This window comes from Megalops cyprinoides, chromosome 5 (genome assembly GCF_013368585.1).
Source record: "Megalops cyprinoides isolate fMegCyp1 chromosome 5, fMegCyp1.pri, whole genome shotgun sequence".
In the NCBI taxonomy this organism is placed as follows: Eukaryota; Metazoa; Chordata; class Actinopteri; order Elopiformes; family Megalopidae; genus Megalops; species Megalops cyprinoides.
Window position 1 is genome coordinate 13,452,049 of NC_050587.1, and position 14,247 is coordinate 13,466,295.

The 14,247-nt window shown below is 38.1% G+C and overlaps 1 protein-coding gene across 1 annotated transcript in view; it reads right to left on the reverse strand.

Moving 5' to 3' along the window:
- LOC118777432 (E3 ubiquitin-protein ligase UHRF2-like) overlaps window positions 1–13,441 on the reverse strand; it is a 67,173-nt gene extending 53,732 nt beyond the window's left edge. Inside the window, exon 1 of the mRNA XM_036528317.1 lies at window positions 13,122–13,441. Within this exon, the coding sequence (XP_036384210.1) occupies window positions 13,122–13,274 (153 nt within the window). The 5' untranslated portion in view covers window positions 13,275–13,441. The remainder of the gene's footprint in view (window positions 1–13,121) is intronic.
- Window positions 13,442–14,247: the final 806 nt, after the last annotated feature.

A 14,247-nucleotide genomic window follows, 5' to 3' on the forward strand; every position in this document is an offset into this window, starting at 1 on the left:
TCCACACAACAAGGACTGGTGCACTCACAGCCACACATCAAATGCTATTGCTAAGTCAAACCATCAGAAAACTGCAGTACGGTCTTTCGCTGAATGAAAGCCACAGTAAGCGATCACATAATGCATTCCCTTTTCAGAATATGACCACACATTGTGGTAATTCTTGGCCTCTGTATGGTATGCCTTTGTTACCACAAAAATTAAATAATAAAATGTTACTAAACATGAAAAATGTGAAAATATAAGACTAACACTTTTAGATATGTGCTAGGTTTATCACAAATACAAAAAACAGATATTCTGATCATGCGTGGCTCCAACAAAGAATGTTTTCTATTTTTTCAATTAAATCCTATAATTCCTAGAAAGAAACAAAATCTACTTATGAATCTAAAATTATTTGGATATAATAGACTCATAACTACAATGAGAGGTTGTAGGTTTCAGGATATACTGTGTTTGTATGTCAAAAGCATTCTTAGAACAGAACTGCAACATTCAAAAAGTATTTAGTATAAATGTGTCGTATCGGGTACAACACTGTGTGTTGCAATACATAGACATGTCTAAATCATATCGTAGGGCAATTATGTGTTCTGTGCAGTGTAAAGGTAAGCAAAGTACGTAGGTTTGGTATGGGTTCAAAGAGCTGGCAAGAGCTGGAATGGGTAAATGGGAGAAATATATGATATGATAAAATACAGTATGGTAAAAATCAGAGGCATTAAACACCTATTTTGCTTATTAAATAAATATGGGGTCCACAAAAAATCATCTGAGATAACTGAGTCATATGAGACATGTGAACAGTACTGGATTTCAAGCATTTTTACTGGAATACAAATATATGGTCCAAAGGATTGCTGACTCCTTCTATGGTGAGAAAGAAAACATTCCTCCTCCACCCCCCACCCAACCCACAACCCCCACTGATTGTTTATGTTTTTGTAATTTGATGAAATTTTGTAATACTTAAAATTCTGTCCCTGCTCATCTCTGCTCACACTACTCTCTCAGTACCCTGCAACTGGTCAGGCTTCTATGAGCCACTCAGATGACATCAGTGAGATTTACCTATCCTCTGTCTGGCGTTTGCTCTTCCAGCGCACCGTGTGCCTTTCAGTGTGAAAAACTGTTGGTGTGGGCTTGCGAGTGTTTCCGGGGACTGCATTCACTTTGCCCCAGCACAAGTGCCAGTGAATGCCATGGTCAGATGAGCCTAACAGACAACTGCTGATTCCAAAAAAGCGGGGAAAAAAAGCATAAAAAGAATGTGTCTGTAGTTTTTTAATGGCAAAACTGCACACATCTGAGGCACATCAAAATGGCACGCAGAGTAGTTGAAAAACTCCAGCTGAACAGTGAAAGGGTGGCAGTTAAATTGTTTTTAAGGAAATGTAACTATAACTGGAAGGCTGAAGGTTCAAATCGTAGATATGGCCCTGCTGAGGTGTATATTAGTAAGGGAAACAACTTTCGTCACAGTACATAAATCCATATGCAAATAAATCCACCTGTATAAAACATATGTAAAAATATACAGTGCCCTGCAAACAAATAAATAATGTATTGAATAATTTTAATGCAAATGAGCTCAGTTTAGCACACAGGTGGACACTTGCAGCTGCACTGCTGGCTGCTTCAGGAACATGAATGGCGTATCTTAGCATTCATCCCTTGTTAGTACACTGCTTTCACTTTCAACACTTGCAACACACTCCATAGGATAACCAGAATTTCATTCTTTTATCAATCACTTTATGTTCGTGTTCCTAAAACAACTGAGATTCAATTTTGTTTCATTTTGCCTGTATTATGTTATCTTTCTACTCAGCAATTGATAAAGAAAGATATACAAACAAGCAATGGATTCCCTGGAGCACAAATGTAATACCGTCCCAATGTCTCAGTACCTGACCGTACTATCATTATCAGATAGAACACTAAACTGAAATGTAGTGCCAAAGCACAGAAACAATATGTTCAGTATTACTGGAAAAAACAGTGATTTGCTTTAATGTGCTGAGCTACACTTTAAATGCCTCTTTCATCTGAAGAAGAATACGATCCTTGATAAAATATTAAAAGTTTCAACCGTTCGCAGCGACAGTTTCGCTGCTGAGTGCGGGTGACCGCCGTCGCCGATGCACACTGTCTGCAGAAAGGTGAAACACCAAATCAGGGGAGCCGAGGCTACACAACCGGGAGAACAAACCACGGCTAAAAATGCCAGGGAATGCTGGGATATGGCAGGAAACGCCCCACGCTGCTCAAGCAGATACAGAGCACCCCTCCCCCAACCTCCCCGTCTCAGAAGGGAGCAAGAAAAAAAATAGGTCACATTTCTAATCAACAGCCTACACCCCCAGAGCAGCCCACAACACCAACACTGAAATCGCTGTCTACTAAACTGCATTTATTTATTTATATACATCCTTTTTTAACGGATTCCATTCTCTCTCGGTAATTGGAGGACCGAAGCCAAACAACAACTAACTACAATCTCTTTTTTCCCCCCTTTCTGACCCTCCACACATCTGTCGCTTGGTTCAAAAAGCAGAACCTCGCATTTTTGACAAACAGGTAACGTGAAAAGCACTTCCAATTACTGAAGACATTTCAAGCCCAGTAACCACTCTAATTGGCCAAATTCATGCTTTAATCTCTTGACAGGATCACAAATAAGAGACTCTCAAAGTCAACAATTTGATAGTACACAGAGCATGAAAAAAAGCATAAAATCGTAATGCCAGGAGCATTACGCAGCACTACTCTCAGACTGCTCTTTCAATCTAATCACAAACGGATGCCATTTTGAAACAGCCGTAGCAGAGACCCATCTTGCAGTTTGCCCACGCCTGAAAAAAGCATGCAGCATACTGCATACACACATGCATCCTGTAAAGAAGCATTCAGTCTTCTACATTCAGATGCAACGGGAAAAAAAATCATTCAAAACAAGTGTATCCAAGACCATTGAAAAATGTCTGCCTGGTCCTGTGCTCAGGTATTAAATTTGATACTGTAGGGCTGCACAATGCAACTGTGTTGATGACACTGTGCATTCAGATTTTCTACTTCAATCAATCTACTTCATAGTCAGCATTTCCTCTCTGAATAATGCAACTTGCACCAAAGGTAGTTTTTAGATAAATCTATTTGTGCTTAAGAGATATACACAATACTGACTGTCAACAGACCAAGACCAACACCTTCTACTACGCTGTCTCTGGCCGGAAATCTTAAATCATTTGCTCCCAGTGAAATGTGAGTGCTCACATACGTCAGTTCATGTATGTTCAATACATATTCACAAAGTAAGTGTTTCACGTGCTTGATAACATTTCTTCAGTAGTTAACAATACTTTTGCTGTCAAGGACTCACATTTTCTGAAGTCCTGAAAAGCAAAGAAGGTGACAAGGAAGTAACCTTATGAAATGTACCTTCTTCATTAACATTACCATTTTTCAACATTTTTCAACATAAAGCAGTGCCCTGGTAAGGAGCAGGAGTCATAACCACACCTTTGCCAGTTTCATTCCTAGATTGGGCTGCTGTGTGTTTCAGCAAGGGTCTTAACCTGAATTTCATTAGTAAATATCATGGATAACACATAAAAAATTGTGTGTAATGCAAGTCGCTCTTTAAGTCATCATGACACCATGCGCAGAGTTTTAAAATCTAGGTTTTTTAACATTAAATTGACCATGAATGTACTGCCTGAAGATGACATCACTCCACCAAGTAAATTGATCAGTTTGGCCTCTGGATAAACTGGCTAAAAAAGAGTGCTGCACTGTGAAACCAGACTCCCTCGCTCCATCCAACAGGCCGAACTCAAGATGGGCATCGCAGAACAGGCCGGCACTCAACTGGGGACTGGGGCGTGTCATTGCGCATGGCTGCTCATATTGTTCTTTCCAAGGTAAACTCAAGACCCCCAAAACCACTTCTGACACAGCAAAACACACTGCCTCTTACACTTCTGAACAACATAAAGACACTGTTGACTCACAACTGCGATTACCGTTTGCAGTTTAACTTTGTTTCGGTGTTTCCCTTAGCACAGTCCCAAAACTGAATTTGAGAGCACCACGCTTATTCAACCGGGAGAAACCGCAGTCTTTAGACTGAACTCTCATCTTTGGCAGACATTTTGCACACATGCAGTATATACAAGGATACTGTAATTTCCCGGTCCCTGTGACATCACTGCTACCACAACTAATATTCATATTTATGTTCTGTGGCGCAGCAGAAATTTCCCAACCAGCAAGCCTTGGTCATTTTTAATCACGATTGGAAAAAAGTGGTAATAGACTGCCACAGTCCAAGGTGATACACAGTCATTCAGAATATGTATTCCTTAGATAAGTATACATCTTTCTTCATATTTCATTTTTAGCAACCTAGATAGGTTAGAATAATGTAAATAATATGAATAATGAAGCAGCGATTTAAAGGACTTACTTTTATTCTTGATTTCTTATTCTTTGTGTAAATCCTTTGTGAAGTACATTACGTAAATTACATTATTAATAACATGTAAAGTATGGACACAAAACAAGGTTTTGTTCAGTTATTTGCACTTTTGTTTTAATACTCTCTCTGTGTAAGTAGTTTAAGTAAATTATGTAACAAGTATTAAGGTGAGGATTTTTCTTTTCTTCTCCTAATCTAATCGGGGGGCAATTATCAAAGGTGTCTGGTACTCCACTGTTTTACTCATTTTATTAGTAGGTCAAATACCAATGCTGCAGGAATAAAAGTAAGAAAAACACTTCTTTGGATTACATCTTGCTTTTGTAAAGGGACATGTCAAGAGACATGATGAACTGTGAAAACATTAGCAATACATTTATAAAGCTTGTCTCTGAGGTCACACGTACCAAAAATGGAGGCATATAAACTTATTTAGGGAAATTTGCATTCCAGTTTCAAATTACATGCAGAAGGAAATGCAAGAGATAAGACCACTGTTAAGTTTACTTAAGCTGAGATTTCAGGGGCAGTGTGACTAGTTTGCAGTATTATTCATTTGCAAAGCCTCCATTTGGTAAGCCAGCTAAAAGAAAATGAAAGTATGGTTTCCACAACAGGCAATACCATTACTTTGGCACATCAGCAAACAAATTTCACATCAAATTCAGTTGGTTCAATATCAAATATCAAAACTCTGCATTATCACAGTAACTATGTAGATTGAATTGTATTTTAATTGTAGTCAACTAAGTAATATTATTAATGAGGCCACTGTGTTAGAAACAAATTTTCACAGTCAAAAGTGATTTCATAGTTTTAATGCCTCCAGTCAAATATTCCCAAATAAGTGGGAAAACCTATTTGGGAATATTTGAAACAAACTAATCCACAAATGAATGCAGCTAACAAGAAAAACTTCTTTTTGACTGACCGATAGTTAATAATTAATACACATAGTGATATAATCATAATCTAATTCATTTATATTTGCATTAATTATTTATTTATATTATTCCATATATTTACATTCTTTCAGACCTGAAGCTAACAAGATAAAACGTAATTAGTTACATATATTTTTTAAAAGGTAGTTTACTCTCTCATCTGGGTTCAATTCTCACAATAGACAATAACGGTAAGTGTTAGCGAGGCATACAAAACCAGTCAATCACAGGCTTGTAAAAAGAAAGGCCAAATAGCGCAGGCATGGTTAGAAGCAGATGCCGTTTCTGAGCATGACTAAACAATGTGGTTCATAAGCAGAGAAAATGGAGGCTACCAGAGAAAGGCATAGGAGAACACGCACGGTTAAAAATGACAGCAATAATCTCAGACACGCATAACACAAAAAGAGGAGTGTAACAGAGAACATTTACGGACACAAGGGAGCGGAGCTCAAAGTCAGGCCCCTGAGCAGGAAAAACAGGGCGCCATTTTGAAAGGGACTTTGTTCCCGGCAGCGCATTATGAGAAGACTGCAAGCAGCTCATTCTTCAAATTACTTCACACGTGGAAATCCCCCACCCCACCCCCCCCCCCTCCTCTTCCAACCCAGGAGGACACAGGACTCACGTAACAAAACACGCACTCAAACTAATTTAAAAACATGTTTGTCATTAAGGAGTGGAGGGAAACAGGCACTTTGCATATCGTGCTTGAGCAGTGTCGCAGCTCTCATTCAAGCTCATACACACACATATTAATCGCTGTCAAGACTGGGTGGATTGTATTTGGAATGGACCAATCCACGACAGCATGTTGAAAAAATATATATGGATACATCTGAAAGCACTCCATTTTTATTATCTTATATTTTTCACTATTTCAGACATTAAATTTATATATTTAATCATTTTTTCTGGAGGAATGTCCAACACAAAACCTCTAAATATCTCTGCATCAAACAGACTGGCATACATTTTGAAGTTACACATTACAAAGTCTATTTATTTATTTAATCATTCATTCATTCAGGACACACACTCGAAATTTGAATGTATTGCAATTTATAAAATAAAATAACCAAATAATACATGTCCTGACATTTGCCACATAATGGAATGAGAGATCACTGTCATTCTCACAAACTTATTGAAAATACTGATCCCCAACTGAAGCAGAGCAGAATCCAAAAAAAAAAAACTATTTGGACAAATTCCAAAAAGTTCAACGAAGAACTTTTGGTACCCGCTAAATTCTGCTTTTTGAAATGGCCGAAGCTAATTGTGTTCATTAAATGCATTGCAGATGGTAAACTGGATAAGGCTGAAAAACTACATAATGCTCACCACACTGGCATTCTTCGATTTTGCATGGACTCAGCATGTCCAAAACCCCTACGGTGAATATTTTCAGCAAAATCTGAGATGGTCAGTTACATTGAATGTTCAACCCAAAAACTAAATTTCCCCTAATAACATATTCTCATTGTCTCCTTTTGCAACTGAACATGACCAAATTATTTTTCAATTATACCTTAACATCTATCAATACATAGTCTGAGCACTCTTTTCTTTCAGAAGTAAAAAAAAAATCTGACTCTTTTTCAAAATTAATTAATTATTAATTCAAAACCTTGTGACGATTATTTTCACACAGTATATATAGTATCTTGTCGGCACAGTATATATATACAGTATACCTCTCTTATACATATATTTTTCATCAGTCTTTAAACCTCTATTGAACATTCCTTTAAGATCAGACCAGTGACATGTTTCTTTTTTCATTCTTTGTAATAGAGTGTCTTGTTTGCCCTTAACAATATTCAATAATCAATTTATTGAGTAAGTTCTGCAATTCATTCTGGTGTTTAAAACACAGTTTATAAGACATGCCCCACAGGACCCAGTTATTTTGCCTGACTTTCTACTCTAATTTTCCACATAAGTGCCATTTTAAACAAACAGACAAAAACCTTACTTAGCTAACTGCAATGAGATTTGGCTATGCTTGCAGCAAGCTAGCCATTACTTTATATTGTAACTGTTCTGGTCAGTAAATTCACTTGGGCCAATCCCCCTACTACAGTTATTTACAGACACATTAATACCCATTCCTCCTGCATTTTCTAGTGCTTCAAGAAAACCACCAAACCACCTGAATCCCAAGTGGCTCAGTCAATAAAGGTACTCATTCAGAGTGCAAGATAAGCCCTACAGCTAAAGACATTTAAAAGTTTCAGTCTAGGCTGTGTCATTATACCACACTAGGGCTTCACACTAGTAGAATGCAACTGACTATAACTGACTTTGTTTCATAGTGGATTAGGTGGTTTACTTCACCCAGGGACACCTTTTCACATTGCTTATTAGCACCCACTAGGTAGATATCAGAAAACAATGAGCTCCTCAGATGCCGTCAGTGAGAGATGCACTTATCTTCCATTCAGCACTCTCTCTCCTGTGACTTATAGTGTAGAAAAGCTGCCATTAGCTGCATGTAAATGCATCAGAGGATTTCATTCACTGTGCTTCAGTGCTCCTGTGTGAGTGTGGATGATGCGATGATCGAGAGAGCCTAATGCACAACTGGCAATTCTGAAATGAGAGAAATAAAGAACAGAAAATTGCAGAACTAGCTGATACATTGAGAGATCACACACTCGGCTGCTTCTGGAGTGGCCGCATATTTTCTGTTTTTGAGAGTTGTTTAAGATAGCTAAATTCACCTGTGGAAATACACAGAAAGTAAAGGATAGCAAGGCAAATGTTTTACTCCATGTTTCACTTGTGAACTGTCAATTTCTGTTCCTGCAATAGTACAACAGAAGTGGACCAGATAAAAAGACTGTTCACATAGGCGTGTTTGGTCATAGGCAAGTCGATTAGTCTCATGTCTTCAAACTCTGTGACATTTGAAAGCAACTGTTGTTCACTTCAAAGAGGAAGATGCAAAGATTTGCTCCAGTGCCAAGGTGGGTAGTGTTTTCCTCGCAATTAGTAGCTTTTCATTCAAAATACACGGTAACTCAAGGTTCCCACAGTTTGATTGAAAAATGAAGAAAAAAAACTTGTATTCAAATTTTCTACATCTGTTTTATTTCCACAGATATTTTGATAATAGAAAAGATATCCATCTTGAAAATTCTGTAAATGCATTTAGAATAGAATTAAAATGGTTGTCTTGCTACTTTGCAACAGATGATTCTATCCTCAAAGACATACATACAGAAGATGGATTTCATAAAATGTTAAATGGCCAAATGTTTCTTAATTTCAGGGTAAAGACAAAACTCATACACATCAGCAGCGTGATGGTGACAAGGAGTCAAGAGATCAAACTCAACTCCAGTATCTCTTTTATTCAGTAAAAATAGCAGTGCCCCAGTGCATTTTATACATTTCATAAACACTGGCATCTGTGCTCCAATTTACTGTATGCTGACAATTATATGATCACTGACACAGAGCCAGTCCTTTTGACAGTTTCACAAATCAGCCTACATTTCCAGGTTCATCAAACATTGTGACCTAAATTCTCAATAAATAAATGCAAAGAAAACCAACCGCTTGGTGTTACATTTTTGGAAATATAAAGATGGAACCCTGCCAGCAGCAATAAGGAATGAACAATTTAAAAGATGGACATAATAAAAATACACAGCTTTCAAGGTTAATCCAATGAAATTCTAGTTTTGCCTTAGATCCTAACACAATCAGCTGAAACAATGATATTTTCTTTGTGGTAGTTAAACCCTTTTCAAAGTGGCTGTGGATAGCCAGACAGGCAAGTAAACTAATCTGAGCACTGTAAAACCAACACAAGTGGATGTGCATTGTAGGAACTCAGTCATGTTAAATGACAAAATTGTGTGTGTGAGTGTAGGGGGGAATTGATTTTGGAAAGATCACCGTTATTCCCACCTTGTAGTTACCTAGCTTGGAAGGTAGACATTTTAGAATGAATGTTAACTTGCTCGTATGGAAGAAGAGAAACATCAGTAACTTGTCAAATGTCATTTTTATATCAGCAGGCTGACCACTCCTTGTTCATATAATGAAGGTAGAATAAGTCCACAGAGACTATCCTCAGATCAGCCTTCTTGTTCATTATTTTTGAAGTTAAGGTGAGGATTACATATAAAATCTAAATCTAGTCCACATGTATGAAATCTCTCCGTAAACCAATTCACAGTGTCCCTCTGGTCAGACATAGCCATAACAGCAAAACAAATCTTGCACAGCAATCATTTAGCATGGCTATATAAAATAATGATGGCACTGTGGGATGTAAGTAGCATTCCCTATGTAAAAGGGACCCCTGCAACGCATGCACCACTGCACTAAATGGGGCATTAAAGTCCATGTGTTGGACTTAATTAAAGGCTGCGCTTGCTTTTTATCAATAGTTAGCATTATTTTTAGAATGCTCACTATACGTGCATTTCAATAATAGCTGATTTGAACATAGCTTCCAAAGTGCTAAAGTGTAACATTAATTTCAAGTCTACAACCAGCAGAGATTACAGCCAAATCGAAGCCAAGCCATACTATAGGAGACACAGAGGAAGAAAATGGTAGACTACATCTGAAGTGTTTTAAATCTGGTATCTCAGCATTCATCTGACACAACTGAGGCCTACTCGTCAACAGATAATGTCTCTCTTTCCACCCTGAGGCTGGCTTTGCTGAGGAGGAATGGAGGGACGCAAAAAGGACAGGCCTACATTTTCATTCACAATCTCCCATGAAAACATGGTCTACCCCTCAGAATGACAGTGTTGAACTGCAGCCAGATCTCAGCTGCCTTAACTCTGTGGTTTTATAGCATGACTGTACTCAGTTTCCTACCACAAATATGGCCTTCTGCATAGCTGTAACATTCTGAGCCGATTCCTACGTTTGTATGAAGTTCCTTCAACAACATGTGTACCATCAGTGATCTGTGACAAGCTATGCTAAAATGGAATTGAAGTTGACAGCAAATTTCCAATACATTTTCAGGGGCAGTCACCTTCCCAGTTTCATAGGGAACCAACACATGCAACCCACAACACTGAATTATTTTTTTAATAATTCTTTCAACTTAAATTTTCACCAAAGGGTGCTGTAGTAGTGCTTAAGCAATTAACTGGCTGACTGCAGTCTTATTCCAGTCTTCTGCAGCTAATTACAGATATTTAAGCTAATAACAAAGCTGCAAAGGAGTCAAATGCAAAGGAATGAAGCTGACAGAGGTAACACACTGCTTGATTCACTGACATGCCATTAGGACCCTATATGACTGATGGTATTCTATGGTGTTCATCAGCTTCTCAACATAGAAACTAAATAAAGCTCATAGTATGACATGAATACAGACATTTTACACACATTGGGTAAATGAGCCAAAATGTGATATTTAGAAAGTGCAGCTTTGTTCATGAGAATTAGCACTTCAGAGTTCAAACCCCATGGAACATTCAAGCTAATATCATTCAGACAGCAACAGAGGAATAAGTTAAAATGCTATGCCATTTAACTTTACTTCCCCATGCTTATTTAATACACCACTGGCAATATATTTCTACTCTACATGACTTCAGCAGCTGGTATTCTGCACTGTATCAATTAGCTGCTAGTGGCTAGTAAATGTCCGGTAGACTCTGATTTAGTTGACAGCTATCTTATTTGGTCAGTTTGAAATTAGTGGGCTATTTAAATCTGAGATAAGATATGACATATTTATTTATATGCCAGTTTATAAGCAATCAGCCGTTAACATTTCAAACACGCATCCACCAGTGAAAGGACATGGATCTATTGTTTGCCACCTGCTATGTCATCACCACACTCCTCTTTCATTAGAGCCTTTCTGGAGCTGCTCTGACATTTTTAAAGACTAGCTGTGTTCCTGGTCATCAAACTACTGCTAAGAGTATTTAAAATTAAACATTCTATTTTAATACAATATTTGGACCTATGTGAGATGTCGAGGTTGATTTTTATAACTAGATTTATTACATGCTGGTTCCAACATCTGCAACTGAACTTCAGAGTGCAGCAAAACACGAATAAGGACACCTTCTCGTTGAAGTTCTGAGCCAGAGACACATACTGAGGACACACAGATTTTGGTGCCATTCAGAAATATACAGTAAGCACATTTCCTTTGGGTACTACTTCGAATCAGTGTTGATTAATCACTTTTGACAAAAGGTTGACTTCACAGATGAGTGTTCACACAGTGTCATACTCTATTATATGACATTTAATTTTTCAGATTCAGAACAGACATCTTCCCGACTTCATCCGACTGGAAGGCATTGTCTGTCAAAGAAATTAAGAAGATCATAAGCTCAGAATTTATGTATTTAGGAATCCTCGATATTAATTGCTCACCACCACTCTGTTTACTTATCTCTTATTTGCTATGTACTTTCACCAAACCCCGCGGTGATTCCGCAGTCAAACCGCTCCATAAACATAGCCTGTGGCGACGAGACTCGACCACCACCCACACAATTCACTGAAAACATATAGCTAAACTACAGTGCATATATTCGTTATTCTCAAGGCACGTCCTGCCAGAGGAAAACCTTCACCACATCACAGTGGACCCGTCGTTATGTGATTGTCCGGTGGACAATGAAGTGTGATTGCGCAAAGGTGATGAGCTGCATACATGTTTCCGATACAAACAAATCGAATACCATAACACAGGCGTTCGCTCGGTGCTGTGACGTTGACAGTGTCAAACGATCAGCGCGCTGGTTTGTAAACAGTACTCCTTCTGCTTTGGGTGGCAAAACACGTGCAGTAACGCATCCTTCATAAGGCGTAAACAACCCAACACAAGCAACCATAGCAAAAACACATGCCAGCACACCAGATAAAGGGAGCTATATGCATTTTATGAAAAACGTGGTCTAAAAGCATCTCACATATTTTTTCTCGTGATAAATCAATCTACCTAGCCAGCTAATTACAACGCTGACTCTGTACGCTACGGAAAACAACACAGAAAACAAAGCTAATAATCGATATAGCTATTCTAGCTATCTAGTAGCAAACTAGACTATCATTTATAGGTTAAATATCAATTGAACCAACTAGCTAGCTATAGCCCAATGGTTTACATTAAGAGACTAGCTAAACGAGGAGTTCTGCTATATTTCCCAGGAATAAATTATGATCATCTAAGATACAACAAAGGTAACTTGCTAGCAAACTAGCTAAATCTTTATTTAAAACATGGTCCAAATATTAACTTGCAAAGTAACTAGATGTGTGATATTTTATCAGTAAGAGTCAAAACAACGTTGTTGATAGCATTATTTAGGCATTGTCGACATTACTTATCACATCTCAATGAAAAAGCTATTTTCTCTGTAAAAGCTACAATGTCCCAATTCTCTGGTGAGCTACATACACAGTGATGCCTCCGAAAGAACTACAGTTTTGCTAGTTAAGACTTTAGACTAGCTTGTGTGGCTATAGTAGCACAACTAGTGCTAGCCAGCTACCTAGCTAGCAGGCTAGCTGTGTCCCGCAATTCTTGCGCAAGAGCTGGTAGCAAGCTATCGAGCGAACTCCCATCAAAACAGGAAGCTTGTAGCTAGCTAACGCTGCATGGCATTTTAGGAGCACTTAATCCTGCATCAAAATGCATTAAAGCGGAAAAATCACGAGCCACCCAAGACACACATTGCTCTTACCTGTTTTCCCCTGTAAAATAACCGCTGCTGTTCCGGGTTTACATTGAAGATCTCCTGAATTTTCAGCCTTAAATACTCAATTTTAGTTAATCTGGAAAGATCTTCTATGGTGCGGGTCTCTTTTCCGTCTATGGTCCGAATCTGAATCCACATCGTTCCCGTATTCGCCAATCGTTAAAAATGTTATCGAAAACAGTTTTCAACAATTGTGGGGGTGTGGGGGAAAAGGGAAATAGCTATAAATGCTCAGTGTTCAGAGCTCCATTGCGAGCTGCTCTGCAGGGGAGAGTGTTTATTGCAGGAGGTGTTTCACATGGGGTCACGGCGCCAAGCAAATCTCGCGAAATAAAATCCAGCACCAATTTGTTTTTAAAGACACAGATCCCTTTTCTGCACTGTACAGTTCACACCAATGCAATTTCCAGAAAGTCATCTTTCCTCATTTACATGTAACTAAGTGCTACAGACCTTCGGTTCGTATGCTTCAAACTGTGCTGCTAAGGATAAAAAACATGTACACATACTTACATTTAAAACTAGCCAAATAGCTTTCCGAACGTGCAGAAAGTAATCCAATAACAGGTGCAGAAGGTGAAAGCGATCAGCTTGCGGCATTATAACTACATAATTGTGACTACAAGAAGTGGAGCTGAGCCACAATCCTGCTACATTGGTATATTTACTTCAATAATTTTTAATCTGTAATCAAGATAAAATTCAATGATGTGGGATTTTGATGTGTGTACTAGGTACAAGTATATTGTTGCTCAGCCAAATTACCCTGTGTATTTCAAATGCAGAAATATCCTTTGCCAAATTAACACAGATTAACATCACACACACACACACATGCACACTCAGTGTGTGTGATTGTGTGTATGTGTGTGTATGCATGCAAACCATATTCATTTGAATTATATTGAATTTTCTTTTAAATAAAAAGTAGATGGAGGATTAGGATGATAATGAAAAGGGGGCACTACTTTGAAGGAAAGTGTGCAAATTTCCTAACAATTTTTATAATATTCACAGGAAAGTGTTATAGTCATGAAGCTGTTGTAAAAAAAGATGACATTAACAAGCTCTCTAACTAGTTTGCTAACTAATAAATCAAGTACAAAGTTTG